At 56.8% G+C, this 20,036-nt stretch overlaps 1 protein-coding gene across 8 annotated transcripts; it reads left to right on the top strand.

Moving 5' to 3' along the window:
• Positions 1 to 4,818: 4,818 nt before the first annotated feature.
• CELF3 (CUGBP Elav-like family member 3) lies at positions 4,819 to 19,414 on the top strand. Of its 8 annotated transcripts, XR_005786382.1 has the most exons (14): positions 5,573 to 5,717; positions 6,929 to 7,011; positions 12,163 to 12,211; positions 12,648 to 12,776; positions 12,919 to 12,998; positions 13,877 to 14,020; positions 14,181 to 14,322; positions 14,607 to 14,756; positions 15,126 to 15,191; positions 15,462 to 15,593; positions 15,841 to 15,984; positions 16,650 to 16,787; positions 17,669 to 17,730; positions 18,413 to 19,414. XR_005786382.1 is itself a non-coding variant. In XM_040461081.1 (13 exons), the coding sequence occupies exons 4-13, from the start codon at positions 12,163 to 12,165 to the stop codon at positions 16,775 to 16,777; spliced, it is 1,164 nt and encodes a 387-aa protein (XP_040317015.1). In that variant the 5' UTR covers positions 4,819 to 4,864; positions 5,612 to 5,717; positions 6,929 to 7,011. The 8 variants fall into 8 exon arrangements, 7 of the variants coding, with proteins under 7 accessions (XP_040317015.1, XP_040317009.1, XP_040317010.1 ...); XM_040461081.1 differs by lacking the exons at positions 17,669 to 17,730; positions 18,413 to 19,414 and adding an exon at positions 4,819 to 4,864 and having other exon boundaries at positions 5,612 to 5,717; positions 16,650 to 16,777; XM_040461075.1 differs by lacking the exon at positions 17,669 to 17,730.
• Positions 19,415 to 20,036: the final 622 nt, after the last annotated feature.

A 20,036-nucleotide genomic window follows, 5' to 3' on the forward strand; every position in this document is an offset into this window, starting at 1 on the left:
CCCCCCCCCCCCCCCCCCCCCGTGCCAGATGTTTCCCCTCTTGGACTTTCTTGTGGAGACCACATGCTCCTCCTAAATTCTAAATTATCCCTCCCACTCCCAGTTGAACAGAGTAGGGGAAAGCCAGTTGGTCTTCAAGGTGGGTTCTTCTAGTGTCTAATTAAGAAAAGAAAGTGAAACCTAAAGCCAGAGAGCTGGAAATAGGCCTGGAAAGGGCAGGAGCCTTGTCAACACACACCATGCTGGTTTCTGCACACCCAGAGATCATGCCCAAGAAAGGCCTTCTGGAGAACAGGGAAAAGAGTTCAGAAGGAAGGCTGGTCTTTCAGATTTGGGAACCACTGCCCAAGGAGAAACAAGCCCACCATTGGGCCATGGCCTCTGAGGGGGTCTTTCTGTGGTCTGCTTCTATCCTTCTCAGCAAAGATGGAGGAGAAGAAGTGAAAATGTTGGCAGTTCCCAAGCCAGGGAAAAATCACTGAAGGTAGATTAGGTAGTGAGCTACAGGCCTCTTCCCAGGAATCTCATTCAGGTTAGCAATCATTGTGGTTGTTTGTCTGGTTTTTAGGAGAAAGAGTTAACAGAGAAGTAGATAAGCTGCCATCTGTCACAAGTGACTTTTTTCAAGCAGGAGCAGAGGTTAATCAGAGGTGGTAGTTCTTGTTGGCCAAGACCTGTCTCTTCCTGCCCCTGCACCCCCAAGAGAAGCTAGTGAGGGAAACCCTTAAGCTGCATCACCCGATATGGTCACCACGAGCCACCGGTGGCTGTTGGGCACTCAAAATGTTTCTGTATCAGATGTGTTATCAAGTGTAAAATACACACTGGATTTTGAACACATACTTTGTTTTAAACTTATTTTTAGAGAAAGAAAGAGAGCATGAGTGGGGGAGGGGGCAGAGAGAGAGAGAGAGTCTTAAGCAGGCTCCATGCTCAGTGTGGAGCCTGACACTGGGCTCTGTCCCACAACCCTGAGATCATGATCTGAGCCAAAATCAAGAGTCGGATGCACAACCAACTGAGCCACCCAGGTGCCCCTTGAACATGTAGTTTTTGAAGAAGTAAAACCTCTTAACAATCTTTATATGGATGACATGTTGGATAGTTTAGATATATAAACACTTTGAATAATATTTAGGATATATCAGTTAAGTATAATCTATTATTAAAAGTGATTTTGGGACACCTGGGTGGCTTAGTGTGTTAAGCGTCTGACTATTGGTTTGGGCTCGGGTCATGATCTCTTGGCTTCATGATTTCAAGACCCGCATCAGGCTCTGCACTGACAGCACAGAGCCTGCTTGGGATACTCTCTCTCCCCCTCTTTCCCTTTCCCTCTCTCTCTCTCTCTCTCTCTCAATAAATAATAAAAACTTGAAGTAAAAGTAATTTCAGTTGTTTCTTTAACTTTCTTAATGTGGCCACTAGAAATGTTTGAATTACATATATGGCTCACATTATATTAAACAGCGCTTGTCCAGGGGCGCCCGGGTGGCTCAGTCGGTTGGGCTTCCGACTTCAGCTCAGGTCATGATCTCGCGGTCTGTGGGTTCGAGCTGCGCGGTCTGTGGGTTCGAGCTGCGCGTTGGGCTCTGTGCTGGCAGCTCAGAGCCTGGAGCCTGTTTCAGATTCTGTGTCTCCTCTCTCTCTGGCCTTCCCCCATTCATGCTCTATCTCTCTCTATCTCAAAAATGAATAATCGTTAAAAAAAAATTTTAAAAATAAATAAACAGCGCTTGTCTGGACTGGGAAGTGTGTGCGCACACACACACGCATGTGTAAGCATGTAAAATTTTCTCCATCTTCACACCCCATGCATAAAATAAGTACTATCCTCCTTCTGCTAGTCTGGGGTTTCCTTGCGCTTTGAGAAGCAATCCAGCTTTCTTGACTGATCACATCCCATAGCCCAAATACCCTCTTGTGTACACAAGACAGGCTACTTCTAACTACTTCTGCTTTCTTACAGCATCTCAGTCCTTGCTGTTGCACCTGATGTTGGCCTGTCTTCCCTCTCCATTTGAGACAGAAGCCCCTTGACGGACGGAAGATCATATAATAGGTTGCTAGTACGGGCTCATGGTTTCTGTTGCAGATGGCCTCCCTCTGCTTTCAGTTGTTGAGGGCAGCAAGTGACTAGCAGCTCTGCCCACCATTTGCACCACCACATTTTGCCCTTTCTGAAAAACATCTCAATTATTCAGCATTTCTCATTTTCTAAGAATCTAAAATCAGTAGTGGAACTCTTCCTTTATAAAGTCAATCATCCTTTTTATGTAGGGCAGCTTAGCATCGAGTGCAGAATAAGAAGGAGGGTGAGCCTGGGGATGGCAGGTAGAGAAAGAACCTTGGAAGACCGAGGGCTGGGAAGCCTCATTTCCTCCTGGAGAGCAGCTCCCCAGAATAGCCTCCGAGTGGTAGGATTTACTCCCCGCCAGAGTTAACTCCCAGGGCAGAGATGTGCCCACAGTCACCCAGCAAGCATAGCCTGAGGCAAGCTCCCGCCTCTTCTCCCCTTACCCCTGCCTCTCCTTTCAGATGGAAACCTTCCAAATGGGAACCACAAGCTAAGCAAAGGATTGGAGGCATTCTGCTGCCTGCGGCTGTCTCCCCAATTGCTGACTGGGAGGAGGAGTGAGGGGAGTTCATTATAATTCATTTTTGTAAATGTTGAATATTTCAATTAATGTGATTAGCCCCAAGCCCAAACGGGAGGCAGGGCAGCAGACCTGCTGACAAGACATCCTCAGAGGGTGTGATCTATTTAGCATCTCCATAAATACCAAGATCAGATTAAGAGGCAAGAAAAGGAGCAGTGAGGGTGGAGTGTGGGAAGTTACTTTCCAGATGTGTCTGTACTCTTGGTTCCCTGGCACTGTCATCAGGTGTTCTGACCACGCAGAACTGGGTCCTCTACCAGCTCCCCTCAATATGCCCATCTTAGGGGCCCAACTGGGAGGAACTGAGCATCAATATGACGAAGTATAATCGTATCTTCACACACACACACACACACACACACACACACACACACAAACACAAACTTCAAACCCAGGCCAAGGAAGAATGAGAGGTGGTCAACAGAGAATCAAGCAGTAGAAAGAAGGCCATTTCTCACACAGGGCTGAAATGAAGACCAGAGGAAGAAAGGCCAGGTTTAACCACTGTCCCCACTCCCACAGGGAGCATTTGATATGGAGGTTAAACTCAGGACTGAGGAGCCAGACCGCCTGGGCTCCACCCTCACTGAGCTCTCTTTCTAGTTGTGCAACATTGGGTAAGCCATTTTATCTCTCAGTGCCTCGGTTCCCTCATCTTTATTTGGAGATAATGGTAGAAGCTTTCTCATAGGGCCATGCTGAGATTTAAACAAATTAGTAAATATAGAGCACTTGGAACAATGCCCGGGACACCATAAGTGTCATCTAAGCACTGGCTATTACTATTACTTCCTGTCCAGAGGAGAAGCCTGCCTGCTGTGGTAGCTGAATAATGGGGGCTGCTGGGACTGAGTCAGGACATATTTCAGAGACATCAGTGCCATTGTGGGGACATCAGCCACACTCTGGGGTGAAGAAGGGAATGACGGGAGACAGGGTGTTGCACAAGAGTTGCAGGCAAGGGCTGCCCTGTCCAGAAGAGTCCATGTCAGCAGGTACTCCCTGCACCTAGTGGTGCTAAGAGTGGCCCCAGTGCATGGAGAGGTTAAGCTCCCTGGAGATTATGGGGCAAACAGATCACCCATAGAATAGTTGTTAAGAGAGTAATGGCCCACAAGTGTGCTGCCCCCGCCCGTTTTTGCTACCAGACTCACTTTGAGAGTCCCACTCAAGGAACCTAACTGGGAGAAGGAGGCAAAGGGAGGAGAAATTGGGTTTCTTCGGCCCTACAGGGGAGCTTGCCAGCTGTGGTTCTTCCCCCTAAAGGAATCAGGAATCTCCTCTTACCAGAGGTGCTTTGCATCAACTGTTTACTCGAGAAATAACCGTTAAGCAACTAGGTATGAGCCACACACTGTGATAGACACCAAACAGTAAAATGCTGAATTAAACAGTGTCCTGGTCTTCAAGGAGCTTCCAAGCAATAGCTCTCCAAGTGGTCACCACTGCCGCCTCCCTGCCCACGCACTTAAACACACAAACCACCAAGAGGGAGAGAAGGGGGCGTTGGCAAATGCCAGCAAGACATAGTTTTTCTTGGATCCTTTTCTGGAAATTGCACAGCTCTCTCTTTGCGCTCATTTCACCCTGGCTCTCCCCTTCCCCACCCCCCTTTCCGTCTTTCCTCTCTGGGTGCCCTTCTGCCCTTTCCTTCAGGCTCTGAGACCTGCTTCCCGCCCCATCTACACCTCCCTCCTCCCCCCACCCCCAACCTGCCCAACTGTTCCCCAGCCATTTTCGGTTCCCTGGATTCTTTCCTTGGATCCCCACACTCGGTATCCCCAGATGCCGGCTTCCCTCTCCTCCTCCCCACTGCGCCCCTCTCCTGGGTCTTCGCCTCCAGCACCGGGGACAGCTCCAGCCCCCGGAACAATGGACCCCACCTTAGGGCTCCTCTATAAATTCTCCATCTTAGTGTCTTGCCCAACTCGTGATTGGGGAGTAAGATGGGGGAAGGGTTATTATCAACAGGACCAGCTGCTCTTCTGGGGGCGGGAAGGGAGTCAGAGAGGAAGGAGATAGAAAGAGGGCGTGGCTCTTGTCTGGATTGTGCGTCCCTCTCCAGGGTAGAGAATTTGTATTCCACCCCTGAGACTGACATCACTGATGTCAGGGGAAAGGAGGTGGGAGTGGGGAGGGGGGTGTGGAGGGGGGAGGTTTTTGTTGAGGAGAGCGCGGCCGGAGAGCAGAGCTCCGGGACCCAGGTGACCGGGAAAGCAGGCAGCCCCAGCAGCGGGAGCAGCCGGCAGCAGCCCAGGCCCGGGGACCAGGGTGGGGTGGGAGGGGGGCAGAGGGGAGGAGCTGAAGGGGGGCGGCAGGGCAAAAGGGACCCCCGGAGCCCTGCCGCCATCAGAGATCCAGCATCTGGCATCAGGGATCTTCGGACCCAGCAGAAGGATCAGCCACAGGGGAGGTGTCCTCCCGGGAAAGCCAACGAGAGCTCCACCTGCCCCACATCAGGAGTGCCCCCACCCCTGAAGCTGCTGGCAACCTACCAGGCCCCTCCCCCCTAAGCCTCCTTCTCCATCACCCTCCGCAGGCCCTTTCCCCCCTCCAGCTCTTAGCCCCCAGTCCCCAGCGCCCCTGATACCACCCTGATCCTCCAGGTCCTGAGCACACTGACCCTCATCCTGGGATATCTGCCAGATCTCTGGGAGGGAGGTCATTTGTCTGGGCTATGCCCCCTGGTGGCTTGACAGTGTCTGCCTAGACCCCTGACCCCTAGCCCTCAACTCCCTGGGCCTCCTTTGTGTGAAGACCTGCCCCTCTGCTCAGCACTGTGGTTGGGGGCCAAAGGGAAAGCCAGCTCCGGCTGGGCCCCGGCCCCCACCACTTGCCTCCTTGCTGGGCAGCTCCCCTTGGCCTTTGGGCCTCTCCCTGATCCCTTCGGCCCCTTCTCCTGGGCCGCCCCAATGAAGGAGCCGGATGCCATCAAGCTGTTTGTGGGGCAGATCCCGAGGCATCTGGAGGAAAAGGACCTGAAGCCCATCTTTGAACAGTTCGGTCGGATCTTCGAGCTGACTGTCATCAAGGACAAGTACACCGGGCTGCACAAGGGTGAGGGGTCAGGCTAGGCTGGAGAGGTGTCAGGGGTGGGAGGGGAGGCTAGGAGGAGGGGAGGCCAGCCTGGAGGGCCTGAGTGGCTGGAAAAGACGAATGTGGAAGGAAAGAGTTCAGGGGCTAAGGAGTCGATGGAAGGGCTGGAAAAGAACAGCCAGGGTGAGCAGGGACTCAGATGCAGGCCCGAGGAGGGCCTCTTTGGGGGAAGAGTTGTGGAGGGGGATGCAGAGATGTGGATCCTAGAGATGGGGGGTGGAGGGGTGGGGGTGGTGGTGGTGGTGGTGGTGTGGATGAACTCAAAGAAGGATGAAGGACCAAGAGATCTGGTTTGGGAAATAAGGAACCCAGCAGGTGCGCGCGCGCGTGTGTGTGTGTGTGTGTGTGTGTGTGTGTCTGCGTGTATGTGTGCACACGCGGCTGCGAATGTTAGTGACCTCAGACATTATTGGGGTGGGGGTCAACGTAGTAAGAGTGGACAGGGACTGGGCAGGGCAGCTCCACGACCCAAGAGAGGGACCTGAGAAGCAGGGTATGATGGACAGAGACTGGTACAGATCTGGGAAGTATGGGGGCAGGAAGTTAAGAGCGCTGGGCCAAGAGGCACTCCTCTGGCCTGTCCAGGGCTGTGCACTCTCACTAAGCAGGGTCAGGCCCGGTCAGGACTTGGAGAGCTCCAGGCACTGGGGGTTGTGGTGGGGGTGGGGGCCGCTGTCTCCCCCTCCACCGGCATAGAGACTTGTAGGGAACTGCTCTCCCCTTTTCTTCTCCTCTATCTCACTCTCCACCCTCCACCTGCCTCCCTCAGAGTTGGAGAGAGATGAGGAATTGGGAAAATGGAGAGGAGAGGGGTGATAGGGACCAAGATGGAGGGAGGTGGAGGCGAAGGAGAAGGGGAAAATAGGCCAGCTGTAAGGAAGAGAGGAACACATTGCGCACTTGTCTGGCCAGCACATGCTCCTTCTACCCCAACACCAAGCCCCCTTTCTGGATATCACCACCATATAAACCTCCCAGGCTCTGGGGCTCTGCCCCGAGACTCCCTGCGGCGAAATGTCTGGGCCCTCAGACAGGTCCCCACTCCCGCAGGCAGAAGGTGGAAAGAAGAAACAAGCCTCCCAGTCCTTAGTCTCACGGTGCGGGGAGACTTTTAGGGAGAGGAGACCAGGGACTCACCCCCACCCGGTCTCTTTGCCCCTGCCCCTCCTCAGGATGTGCCTTCCTGACATACTGTGCCCGCGATTCAGCCCTGAAGGCCCAGAGCGCCCTGCACGAACAGAAGACGCTTCCAGGGGTGAGTCCCGTATTTGCAGGGCCAGGGGTCTGAGAAGGGCCCTAGAGGGGACAGGGGGCTCACCACCTTCCTGAGACATGGAGCTCATTTTCTACTTCCTCTCAACACCAGGAAGCACCCCTCTCCTTCTAACACCCCTCTTTATTGCTGAAGATGCATGCATTTTTCTACCTGGAGAGAAGACAGACAGCAATTAGCAGAGCAAATGTGACCTTTGTAAGGAGGAGATGCAGCCCTGTCCCCACTTCCCAACCTGCTCTTGGGGCAACACTTAGAGAGAGAATTCAGCTGGTTGGGAAGCGTGGGGATAGACTTTGATCACCAAGTGTGCAACAAAATGAGCAGGAGGCACCCAGGCACTCTTGTGGCTCTGCAGGGGCAGCTGGTGCCTGCTGGACTTCCATCTTTGTCTGTGCTGGCTTCTGAACTCTAGCAGACTCCCCCATGTCTCCTAGGAAGAGCCTCGGGCATCAGAGTGGAGTAGGGCCCCGGTGGGCCCCGGGCTGGGGGTCAAGCAGGGTCAGGGGCAGGCCTCATTGCAGACGATGCCCAAAGTGTGCCCAGGGTAGCAGGGGTGCCTGCCCTCCGCCATTGCCTCTCTCCTGCAAGGTCAGAGCTCTTTTTCTCTTCTGAGACAGGCTTGCAGATTGCCCCAGGCCTGGGCTGGCAGGGATGGAGAATCTTGGGCTGTCCCCAGTCATGCGCCTGGGGGGGAAGGATGTACCACTCCATGCTGCTGTCTGTCCGCTTCTGCTGTCTTCCGCCCTGTGAGCTCAGGATGTAGTACTGAGAGCTAACCCCACCCCTACCCTCCGCAAACATTTGCTGAGCACAACCTGGGTGCTGGAGACACATGTGTCACAGCCTCTGCCCCTTCCCCCATGTGGGAAATGGAGAAAAAGGCTGATTCCCCATCTCTTCCTGGGAGGGAAATAGACAGATGGGCAAAGAGGGTGGGGGCATCCAGGAAAGTTAGAACTGCTTCAACCACTCCCAACTTCAAACCTTCAGTAGGTCTGTGCCCCACCCCCTCCCCGTGGCCCTCAACCCTTGAATGCACAGGAGAGCAAATCTCGCAGCCAAGCCGGCTTTCAGCCCACCGCCTCATCCTAGCTGGTGGCCAGGCAGCCAGGACAGCCATTGCCCATGGAATCAAGGACCTGGGCGAGTGTGTGAGAAGGCTTGGGATCCAGGGAGCCCACAGGTGTGGGTGTGCATGCACGTGCGTGCGCCCTGCCAGGCTGGGTGTGTGGGTGTAGGTACACACGTTCCCGGGCAGCCTGGTTTCCATCACGTCACATCTCAACTTTCCTTTCCTTCCTTTTCTCTGTGGACACCCTGACAGATCAGTAGTTTTCATCTCTATCACCGTGTCTCCGGCTCTTTCTGTTGTCTTGCTCTCGGAGCCCCCCCCCCCACGGGAACCAGAAGGGGCCAGGGAGAAGGCAGAGAGAGGAAGGGAGCCTAGAGTGCAGACTTGGTGACAGGGATGGCCTGGGGGTGGACATAAGCCCCCGGGGCCTTCTGTGCCAGCCGGGGCACCTGTCATGGGTCTGCCCCCTCCAGCTGCCTGTGTGCTCAGGCAGGGCTCCAGCTGCCCAGGGTGTAGAAAGGCGCCACCTCCCCTTCCAGAAAAAATAGGCCCAGGGTGGGCGGTAAGGGAGAAGAGCGACTGGTTAATGATTGTCTAGCCCTGCCCCTGCGTGAGCTCTCAGGTGACACTGAGGCCTCCGCTTTGGCCCTTGCCTCAGGAGACAGAATCCAGGTTGTCCTGACAGAACCTTTATCTAATAGGAAATGGGGGATTCCGTCCTCTATAGGGCCCCGCATTCTGGGGGTTGGGGGGAGCAGATCAGGGCAGTCTAGGGGAACAGATGTCTGTGACCAGGCTCTGCCTACCCCTTTGTACCCCCCAGGTCTTTTCTCTGCCACCTGCCGTCCTGGCAGTGTTGTTTGTGCATGTGTGTGCACGCAAGTGTGTATAGTGTGCCAGCTCTGTGGGAAGTTCTTCCTGCTGTCTAACCTCTACACCCTCCTAATATGGGCTCTTTCTGTTTTTTGTTTTTTTTTTTTAAGAGATTTTATTTTTAAGTAATCTCTACACCCAGCGCAGGGCTCGAACTCACAACCCCGAGATCAAGAGTTGCGTGCCCCACTGACTGAGCCAGCCAGGCGCCCCAGTACAGGCTCTCTTTTACTGGGAGCATTTAGCTCTCTCTCCTTTCTCCTCATCTTTGTCACCCCAGAATCTGGAAGGTGCCACCATATTAGGGTGACGCTTAAGCTGCAAAGAGGAAGAATGGAGGCTGGGCCTGTGGCTGTCAAGCCCCATTTCCTTTTCTCTCTCCTGAGTATTCCCAGGAGGGGCTCTTCCAGAAGCCCCTGGATTCCTCCTGCCAGCAGGGTGTGGCCTCCTGGGGAGGGACTCTTCCTGCCTAGCCTGCCCTACCCCCTTTCCTTGGGCCCAAATCCCACTCTGGAGACATGGGCCCTCACTGTCGGCTCATTGTGGGGCCAGTGGACTCTGCCCCCATGGAGAGGACCCGGGTGCAGTCCTGGACACTTGGAGGAAGGAAGTCTGGAGCCAGGGATGGTAGAGCAGCAGGCCTGTGCCCTCGGGAGAATCAGATTTGCTGGAAATAATGAGCTCTTCCTGGAAGTGGGGTCTTTGCTACTGGGGATGAGGATGAGGGTCTTATGAGTGACCAAGCTGGTGGGGGGCCTGAGTGATACTTGAAGTATAAATAGCTTCTTCTTCTTTGGGAGGCCCTTGGGAGGGCTTATCACCTGGCTGGCGGTGGCTAGGGAAGAGAGGCGCCCGGCTCCCGGTTGCCAGGTAAACAGGGCCCAGCTGGACTCAAGGGAGGGGGCAGGTGTGCCCGAGCTGAGCTAACAAAGAGCGAGCTTCCCACAGGAAGTGCCAGGCCAAGAAGGAGAGGCTGGGCATGGGGCAGCTGCCTGTGAGGGAGTGAGGGGACCCTTCCATTCAGTGTGGTCTGTGCTGTGGCCTGTGCGCTTGCGTGTGTCTTTGTGTGAATCTATATCAGCTGATATTTATCGAGGTGCTATTTTTGTGCCTGGGAGCCTGTGCAGCAAGGGAATGGCATCCTTTCTCTCTGGGTCTCAGCCCCCCTCCCCCCAACTGGAACAGCAAATCCTCAGGGGCTTTTGGGAAGGGGTTAGTGTCAAGGAAAGAATTCCCTGATGCTGTGAAAGCACCCTGGTTAGGATTCTACCTCTTCTGTAGGGGGGTGGCTGGTGCTGAGGAGCACAGCGAGGGGGAGGGTACATGACTGAGAGCCCTGAGCATCTGACACCCCCCCCACACCTCTCTGTCACACGCGCGCGCGCACACACACACACACACACACACTCCTGAAGAGATTGAGTCTCTCGATGGGATAATCCCAGATTGCCGGAGGATAAAGCTGGGGGCAGATTGGCTGGAGGATTTGGGGGACTGTGACCCACCTCCCCCAACCAGCTGCTCTCAGATCTATACATGGGGGTAGGGCAGGGCAGGAGTGTCAGCTGAGGTGGGACTTAGATTGGATCCAGGGCTGGGGATACCTCACCAGCAGAGTCCAGTCAGGCTGTCTGGGATGACCTGATGCTGGGGAAGAGGGTCCAGGATGAGAAGGGGCAGGAGGCAACGATCAATCCTGCCCTTCTTTGTGTGAGGCACACAAGATCTCCAAAAGGCTAGAACACTAGAGCTGAGGGGAACCTGACTCACCACCACCGGATCTGCCCCCACTGTTTTAGATGAGGAAATTGAGGCCTTGAGGAGAAAAGTGACTTATCCAAGGTCACCCAGCTAGTGAGTGGTGGGGCCAGTCCTGAGCCCCAGGCCAGTGCCTTTCCTGCAGATACCTGTAGCCCCCCGAGAATGTAGATAAATGGTTTCTTTTGTTAATATTTATTTTTGGTCGCTGGAGCTAGGACTGCCCCACCATCCGATGAGCGGGGTGGGGTGACCAGGTGTGGCCCCGATGGTCCTAGTCCGCAATAGCAAAGTATTTTCAGACGTGAAACACTGAGTCCTTCCCCTCCCTCCAGTTCCGAAGGTGCTTCCCACCCTAGTTAAGGAAGTCAACCTGCAGGAGTCATTGCTAAGTCTTCTCACCAGACAAGAACATGGAGAGTGGAACTGGGGGGTGTCTGCATTTCCACGGGAGACTGAACAAAGGGAGTGAGAAGGCAGAGCTCTGGAGGACTTCAGAGTACAGGGAGGGTCTCACACAAGCACGGGACAGCGGTTCCTCCTTCAGAGCCCTCTCAGCCGGGAGACACCAAGGATTTGATCTAGAGGAGGAAGGCAGGGGAAGGGACAGTGTGGCCCAGCAGAGCCTGCTGGGCACACAGATCAGGAAGCTTGTCCTGGCCCCTCCCCCCCCTCCCAGCCCCCCCCGGAACGTGCCCCCCCCGCCCCCCCCGTTCCCCCCCCCCCCCCCCCCACACACGCTCCTTCTCCGGGTGTGTGGAGCAGCAGAAGTGATGACGTCACCACGGTCGCCAGGGCGACGGGAGGGATAAATCAGGCTGAGTGGGCGGTTGCCATGGCGCGCATTCTCCCGTTGCCACGGAGATTGGGCATCTGCTCCCTTTGTGCTGCCCGAGTGCCTTCCCCCTGGGGTCAAGGGGTGTAGGGGGGCAGAAAGAGAGGCAGACACACCTCTAGGGGTCAGAAGGAAGTCGGGGCATCTGTGGGGTGTCCCTTGGTCTTGTCTTCTTCGGGGCTGCTTGATGGAGTGGCCTCTGTGGCTCCTACTTTGTAAAATCGAGGCAGCTCTTGCCGAATAGCCCTTTGGTTGGGCTCTGACTCCGAACCCAGGTCCTATGGGCAGTTCCATTCTCCCTCCAAAGAGAGCATCACTTATCCCTGGCCGTGTCACCTGAGGCCTCGCCGGAGCCTGGAGCCAGCCCCAGGAGCAGCCTCCTCTACATCCTCGCCTTCCACTGCCTCTAATCCTCTCAGGTCCTAATCCTAAACAAGATTAGGCCCATCCCTTTCTTCCCATCAGCAATTTAGGGCCTGGGGTTTACTCCCTCTAGCCTCTCTGCAGGTCCCGGCCTGGGGAGGGCTCTTGGGGGTGTGGGGGGGAGCTCCGAGCGGGTCCCCAGCAGTTGCCTTCTCTTCTCCCCTTTTAGATGAACAGGCCAATCCAGGTCAAGCCAGCCGACAGCGAGAGCCGAGGAGGTAGGTTCTGGACCTTTAGACTTTGGATTCAGTCGTTCCCCGCCAACCTGCAGGCCCCGGGGCTTGGAGAAGCTGAGGGACAGCCTCTCTGGAGGAAGAAAATCTGAGAATTCCAAAGGGTTCCCAGTCACGGTGGGGACTGGAGGCAGTGTGGCCGGAGGGGATGTGATCCAGCCCACTGTCGAGATGCCAAAACCGAAGCCTGGGGAAAAGTACAAGTCCTTCAGAACCGGGCTGAGCGCTCAGTGGAACTGGGCCCCATTGCCCCAGACATCACCAGTGTCACACGCTAGAAGCATTAGTCCCATGGTTAGGGGAGCCTCTGCAGCTCCAGGGAGTTGCTGAAGTTCATGAAAGGGCAGGATGTCTACCTGTCCTGAGCGGAAGTAGCCAGGAGGCCCTGAACATGCCCCTCCTCCTGTGCCCTACCCCCCAGAAGACCGGAAGCTCTTTGTGGGGATGCTAGGGAAGCAGCAGACAGATGAGGACGTCAGAAAGATGTTCGAGCCTTTTGGGACCATAGACGAGTGCACTGTGCTCCGGGGGCCAGATGGCACCAGCAAAGGTACCCAGTCGCTACCCCTTCCCCAACTGGGCCCTCTGGCCTTCCTGCCCCTCCCCCATCGACTCCCCCGGGGCAACGGGGATGGTGGGGACCCGTGAAGGTGGGCACTCACCCTTTTCCTCATTGCTCTTGAATCCTGTAGGCTGCGCCTTTGTGAAGTTCCAGACCCATGCTGAGGCCCAGGCAGCCATCAACACCCTTCACAGCAGCCGGACCCTGCCAGTGAGCACCCCCACTTACATTCACATTTCAGATGGCATCTTCCCACTGTGACCCCTAGCCCTGTCCCTTACCTCCTAGCCTTGCCATCCCCTCTGGCCTCCTCCACTGCTCCGCCTCTCCATCTCCCGTCTCTTCTCCCACCTTCCCGTACCCTCATCCCCACCGGCTGGGCATCTGAACACTTGCTGAGAGGCCCCGCGTGCCCTCTGCACATTAGCAGAGGGTCAACCCAAGGCACCTGTGGAGGGCTCTCCAGCAGAGCACACATCTCAAATGGAACTAGCTGGCTCCGAAGCTTCCTCGGCAGAGGCAGGGCAAGGCTTTAGCAGGAACTTGGTCCAGACGATGCAACACTGGGGAGAGCACTGCATTCCAGATTCTGAGATTCTACAACAGTTCTTGCGAATGTTCTTGGGCTGGGTTTTTATTTAGTGCAGGGTGGTATTAAAATGTGAGGCTTCATCCTCTGAGCACACCACGAGGACTGGGGTGCAGGGGTAGGAGTCACGGTGGGGGGCTGCGGCAGCTACAGGCATGACCAGCCTGAGATTAAACATTTGCTGTGGTTGATCCACCCTGGGGATAACTTCTGGCCCAGATGCCTCAGGGAGAGGCCAGGGATGCCCTTTGGATTCTAGTCAGCCTTTCCCTTTTCAAGCACATGCCTTCAAGTTCCTCAACTTTTTCTAGTGTCTGGCACACCCTGGCACAGGGGGAGAGTGGGATTAAAATCTCCGCCTTTGCCGGAGGCACAGTGATGGCTGCTCTCCCAAAGAGGCCAAGCCTTCATGGGCGGAACTGAGGCTGGGTCCTGAGGGCTCTGGGAAGGAAAGACCCCCAACCCTGTCCCTCTGACCACACATGCGGCCCACGCCCAGGGTGCCTCGTCCAGCCTGGTGGTGAAGTTTGCTGACACAGAGAAGGAGCGAGGTCTCCGCCGAATGCAGCAGGTGGCCACCCAGCTGGGCATGTTCAGCCCCATCGCCCTGCAGTTTGGAGCCTACAGCGCCTACACCCAGGCCGTGAGCACTGACCCCTGGTGCTGGGCGCAGCATGTCCCCAGCTCCTCCTGGCCTCTGGGACCCACCCCCATCCTCCCCGTGTCAAGGCCCAGGGTTGGGAGGGGAGCCGGGCCAGGCACAGGGGACCCAGACCCGCTGTCCTCTCTTCTCCACCCCCCAGCTGATGCAGCAGCAGGCAGCCCTGGTAGCGGCTCACAGTGCCTACCTCAGCCCTATGGCCACCATGGCTGCCGTGCAGATGCAGCACATGGCTGCCATCAATGCCAATGGCCTCATCGCCACCCCCATCACCCCATCCTCAGGTAAGGCCCGGGCAAAGCAGGTTGGGCTGGTGTGAATGGGATGATGGGATGAGTCGGATGAACTATCACATGGTGTGGGGGGCAGTGGGGGGTAGGACACAGGGCACTCCTCGAGGGGAGGCCACGGATAGGGTCTGGAACGGACTTCGGGGCTGAGAGCAGCCTGCTTCCTCCCTTCTGCCCTCAGACTTGCTGACTGGTTCTCTGCGTGTGTGTGTGTGTGTGTGTGTGTGTGTGTGTCTGCCTGCGTCTCTGCTCTGCTCTGTCGCTCCCTCCTCCCCCAGGAACCAGCACCCCTCCTGCCATGGCCGCCACGCCCGTCTCTGCGATCCCTGCCGCCCTGGGTGTCAACGGCTACAGCCCGGTGCCCACCCAGCCCACCGGGCAGCCTGCCCCCGATGCTCTGTATCCCAACGGGGTTCACCCCTATCCAGGTGGGGGTCTCCGCCTGCCCACCCCTCTCCCCAGCAACCATCCAAGCCGCCACTCCCCCTGCCGGCAGACAGCTGTGACACACCTTCCGGCCCCAGGCCTCGGGGTTAGAGGGTGCTTTCCCCTGCTCTGTCCTCCCTGGGCCGGGATGCTCCCTCCTGTCGCCAGCCAGAGAAGCTGAGGCTTCGGCCAGGGTTGCACAACCAGTCACAGACTCCAGGCTCTGTGTGTTGGCGCGCTGTCCTGTCACGCCCGGGCCTGCGTGGCCATACCCCCTGCTGTCCCCCTCCTCCGCCGGCCCCCCCCCCCCCCCCCCCCCCCCCGTGCTCTGCACCCCGCCCCACCCTCACAGTGGGTGCCACCCTCCCCAGCCCAGAGCCCCGCGGCCCCCGTGGACCCCCTGCAGCAGGCCTACGCGGGGATGCAGCACTACACAGGTGAGGAGCCCCGGGCCCCTGACAGGAGGGACCAAGCGGGACGGGGGCTGGGCTTTGAGGCGCCCTGCCAGCTACCCCTTCAGGCTTCCTGACCACGGGTCCCACCTTTAGGAGCAGGGCACCCAGAGTCACAGGCAGCCCCTTTCCTGCCTCCTCTCGGCCCTGTCGACCTCACTGGCCTGGGCTGTCGGGGAGGGAGATGGGGTGGCCAGAGCGCGCTGGAGGCCAGGGGATCCCGGGACCCCCGTTAGCTCTGTTTTCCTACCCCAGCAGCCTACCCAGCAGCCTACAGCCTGGTTGCGCCCGCGTTCCCACAGCCTCCCGCCCTGGTCGCCCAGCAGCCCCCCCCTCCTCCCCAGCAGCAGCAGCAACAGCAGCAGCAGCAGCAGCAGCAAAGGGAAGGTGCGGCCTGGGCGGGTCCCCCCGGCTGCCAGCCTTCAGGGATGGAAAGTACCCTTGTCTGGGCTGGGGACTCCCTGTCGCCTGCTCCAAGCCTGGCTCTGTCCCCTCGTGTGGGAAGAAAGCGAGTGGGGATGAGGTGTCTGGCACCACACGTACGCAGGGGGCTGGGACTGGAGGGTCCTTCAGGACCTGCTTTCCCTGGGGCCAGTCACCGAGCTCTTCCTCTGTCTCTGCTGCTGCCACCTAGGCCCTGACGGCTGCAACATCTTCATCTACCACCTGCCCCAGGAGTTCACGGACTCAGAGATCCTCCAGATGTTTGTCCCCTTTGGCCATGTCATCTCAGCCAAAGTCTTTGTTGACCGGGCCACCAACCAGAGCAAGTGTTTTGGTAAGAATAGGACGATCCCAAACCCGAAATATGGCACGTGTTGGCCACACTCCAGACGAGGACAAGGTCTGAGACGTTGGAAGGCATTTAGGGTCGCGGTGGGCCCAAACTTTGAAACCCAGATTGTCCCAGAGTTGGAAAGAATCATTCCTTACGCCCGCGACATCCCATACCAGCTGCTGTCCGGGCTCAGCCCGTCCTCCAAATGCCACAGCTTCGCCCTTTCTCCTTGAGCACTGGTCACGTTCATGCTCCGTGAGGTATGGAAGAGGCTCAGCAAGTGGAGTTTTTTGCCTTCGAGTCTTTGAAAGGTTGCTTCAGGGGAGAAAGGGCTTTGTCCTCCGTGCTTGAGGGGTCACGTAGGGCCAGAAGGGGTGTTTGCAAAAGGCAGGTTCAGAGTTATCCAGGCTAAGGCAGGGGCTGCCCTTCAAAGAGTGCCAGAAAGACTGTCCTAGTGCATGTGACTGGCTGGACTGCATTCATTCACTCAACCCATCGATCAGCAGCTACCCATCAAATGCCTACCATGTGCCAGGCAGCTCTCCAGGCATCCGGGATCCCTGGAGGAAGTAGGGTGGTGCCCGGGAACCAAAGAGCACGTTCTGGCCCTAAGCACAGGCGAGTGAGGCGAGCTTGGGCTGGGCCTTATGCCCCTCTCACCTCAGGCTTTGTGAGTTTCGACAATCCGGCCAGCGCTCAGGCTGCCATCCAGGCCATGAACGGTTTCCAGATTGGCATGAAGCGCCTCAAAGTCCAGCTAAAGCGGCCTAAGGATGCCAACAGGCCCTACTGAGGGCCCCCAGGTGGGTCCTGCTCCCGTCCTGTGACCTCTCCAGCTCCCGCACACTGAAGCCAGGGCCCTCACTCGGACTGCCCCACCCCCTATTCCCTCAGCCTCGGGGATGCCCACTCCCACCCCGCCCCTGATGCTGGGCACTTGAAGCAGGGATCTGGTATCACTCCCTCCACTACTGTGTTTCAGCCAGCTGAGTTATTCTCTCTCTCTCTCTCTCTCTCTTACACACACACACACACACACACACACACACTGTGACCCCAGAGGGAGCCAAGTCTGTCTATATCTGTGTCTACTCCCCAGATCTTCCTCAGTATCTGGTCTCGTTTGTCTGGTCAGTGTCCATGTGTTTGTGCGTCTCTCTCTGGTTTTCCTTTGGGTCAGAGTGGAATTAGGGGAGTAGAGTTGGGGGGGGGGGCAAGGGAGCTGGCTGAGGATACTGGAGGGTCTTAGAATCATGGCTCCTGGAATATACATTCTCCTGAGAGGTGGGGACATCAGACCTTCAGTGCCCTGGACTCCAGGTAGTATAGCCTCTGGATTCTTATGTAATACAGACCCATGGGACAGTGGAGAGTTCACAGAACAGACTGGGGGGAGTCCAAGCTTCAGGCCTCCCAGGAGCAGCTTCAGTTCAGGTGGAGGAGGCCAAATAGAATGCCGGACTGCCTGAATTTTACTGAATGGGTCCCCTTCCCCACACTGCCCATCACCACCCCACAGCCTCATGGCCTCAGAGCTGTGAACTTTGGTGACTTTTGTGTTTAATTTCCTTTGGGCCAAACCCCTGAAAAAACACAACCCAAGAACAATACCCACATTTTCTGTTTCTCCCCCTTTCCCCCCAATCCTGGCTGCTTAACTCCCCCCACCCTGGGGGCCCCCCAGCCCAGGGCCCGTGTCCATTGTCGGCCGAAGCCCCCATCCCCGGACCCCTGCTCCGGGCCCCTGTAAGTTGCATGGAACGAGCGTGTTGTCTTTGGAGCCGATTGTTTGTTATTTGGGGAGGGGGCCGTGGAGGGAAAGCGCCCTTCAGCCCAGGGTCAGGGCCGGGGGCAGCTCGCGGGATGTGCTTGGTCAACAGTGGTTGGTGACTGTGGTCTGTGTTCTGTGCATTTCTCTCTCGCTTTCTTTGTTCCTTTCTGGAAAGGAATGAGAGCGCTCTCCAGGGGCTGGGGGGGGTCTCAGCCCTCAAGTCTGCAGCCCCAAGCCCAGCCCCAGGCCCTCACCTGGCCGCCTTGCTCTTTCTCCAGGTGTCTGTCCGCTGCCCCTTCTCCTCCTTTCTCTTAGCTGTCTCTGCCTGCCTGCCTGTTGTCTCACTCCTTTGCTTTGTCCCCTCCAGTCCCTGTCGCCGTGTCTTCCAGCCTTTCTCTCACGGGCTGTGTGAATATCTCCTTCTGAATGTCCTTTGGTTTCTTGTATCCTGGCCCCTCTCCCTCCTGTCTCCTCAGTCCCTGCCCCTTGTCCAACAGCTGGGGGGCTCCGTCTGGACTGAAGCCTTCCCGATGACCTGCCCCAGGCGGCCCCATCCTGTACTGCGTCGGCCAGCCCAGCTACCTCTTCCCCCGCAGGGCCTGCAGTGCACTGGCTCTGTCTTCCCCGCAGCTTCACTCACGTCTCCTTCCTTTGCAGGTCTGGAGACACCAGAGGAAGGGGCGCCACACCCCACTCCCCACGACTGGCCCCAGCCCTCTCTGCACACCTGCCCAGGGCCTCCATGGGGCTCTGGGGCAAAAGCTGCTTCATAGCCCTGGGGGAGCAGGACACCGGCCCATCCCAGCACCCTGCCCCTCCTGAAGGGCCTGTTTCCTCCCAGGTGCCCTTTTGGCCTTTGTGAGGGACCAAGGGACAGGCTCGAAGGCTCCGGGGGATCTGCCTTCTGCTGGGGCTCCTGTGGTGACCTTCTGGCCCAGCTTTCGCACTTGCGTCCCCCACCAGCGGGCCTGTGGCCCCGGGAGGGCAGCGGGGGCCTCCCACAAGCTCCCCACCTCACCTTTGCCCCAGCCTCTTCCCCACCTTAGGGGTTTCTCAGAAGCTGGTTCTCACACTCCCTGCCACCCTCAGCTAGAGGTAGAATATCCCTGGACCCTGGACCCTGGGCCCCCGGCCCTAAAACTCACTGCCTCCCCCATGGGCCCCTCTAAGGAGGGTGTGGGGGAGCCCTGAGGGCTGCCTCTCCACCAGTCAGCCACAGAGACCCTCCTCCTTTCACGAGGAAAAGACTTCCCGCGAACCCCTAAGAATGTTTACAGTCTCTGCTGGTCCCTCCGTGTAAATACCACTACCACCGTGCGTTATCCAGCCCGGCCCGGCCCGGATGCTGCCACCTCTCTTTCTGGGAGTTTAGACAATGTTTCCCTTGGATTTTTTCTCTCTCTTGATTTCTCCCTTTGCTTTGGGGGTAATTGGGTGTTTGGGAGGAGGGGTGTGGGGAGGGTGACAGGGGTTTATTACCTGATCATTTTCTTTAGAAAGAGGTTTTAGGGGAAAGAAACGGGTGGGGGGAGGGAGTGGTAAGGGGAGACTGGGGAGTCCGTTTCAGACACTTCTCTATGCTTAACTTATTTATTTATTGCATTTTACTTTTAAAGAGTTGGTCTTTTCTGTCTAAATAAAGAAAACAGTTTAAAAGCATCAAGTGAGAGTCTTGGAAGATTGAGGGTAGGGGATTTTGTGCACTGGGGAGGGGAGGAAGGGAGGCGTAGGAGAGAAGCTTGTCAGGAGGGTCCAAGACCTTTGAGCAGGCCCAGGCCTTGGCTGGCTTCACGATCCCATTCTTCCACCTTTCTTTAGGGCTTAATTCTAGAATGCTCTGTGGCAAGAAAGCAGGTCAACAGGCCTCTTGTGTCCAGTCCTGTCCCTCTGAAGGCTGTGGACTTGAGTCTCACGTTCCCGATCCCCATTTCTCCCTTGTTCACGGGGGTGAGCTGTTACTGCACCCACCAGTGGGCATATAGGGAGCTAAGCCTTTGCTCTGTGAATTCTGTGGAAGGCCCTTCACGTGCATTTCCTCATCTAACCTCCCAACAGCCCTGTGAGGCAGGATATAATTTTACAGACAGGTTAAAAAGGGCTTTGGAGGGCAATTAACTGACTTCCCCAGAGTCACAAAGCTACTAAGGGTGGCTGCAGGAAGGAGGCCCAGTCTGTCAGACTCCAAAGCCCACTTACTCTCACAAGTAGCAGGCTCAACCACAACCACCTGTTCTTTGACCCAAGGCAAATATCCCAACAAACATCAAGCAGGCTGCTGCAG

This window comes from Herpailurus yagouaroundi, unplaced genomic scaffold, assembly GCF_014898765.1.
Source record: "Herpailurus yagouaroundi ecotype Mexico unplaced genomic scaffold, PumYag 254, whole genome shotgun sequence".
NCBI classification, from domain to species: domain Eukaryota; kingdom Metazoa; phylum Chordata; class Mammalia; order Carnivora; family Felidae; genus Herpailurus; species Herpailurus yagouaroundi.

Coding starts and splice junctions, on each gene's coding strand:
- CELF3 (XM_040461075.1), top strand. CDS start 5,573: ATGAAGGAGCCGGATGCCATCAAGCTGTTTGTGGGGCAGATCCCGAGG. Junction 14,323..14,606: donor CCCCATCACCCCATCCTCAG/GTAAGGCCCGGG, acceptor CTCCTCCCCCAG/GAACCAGCACCCCTCCTGCC. Junction 15,192..15,461: donor GGGGATGCAGCACTACACAG/GTGAGGAGCCCC, acceptor TTCCTACCCCAG/CAGCCTACCCAGCAGCCTAC.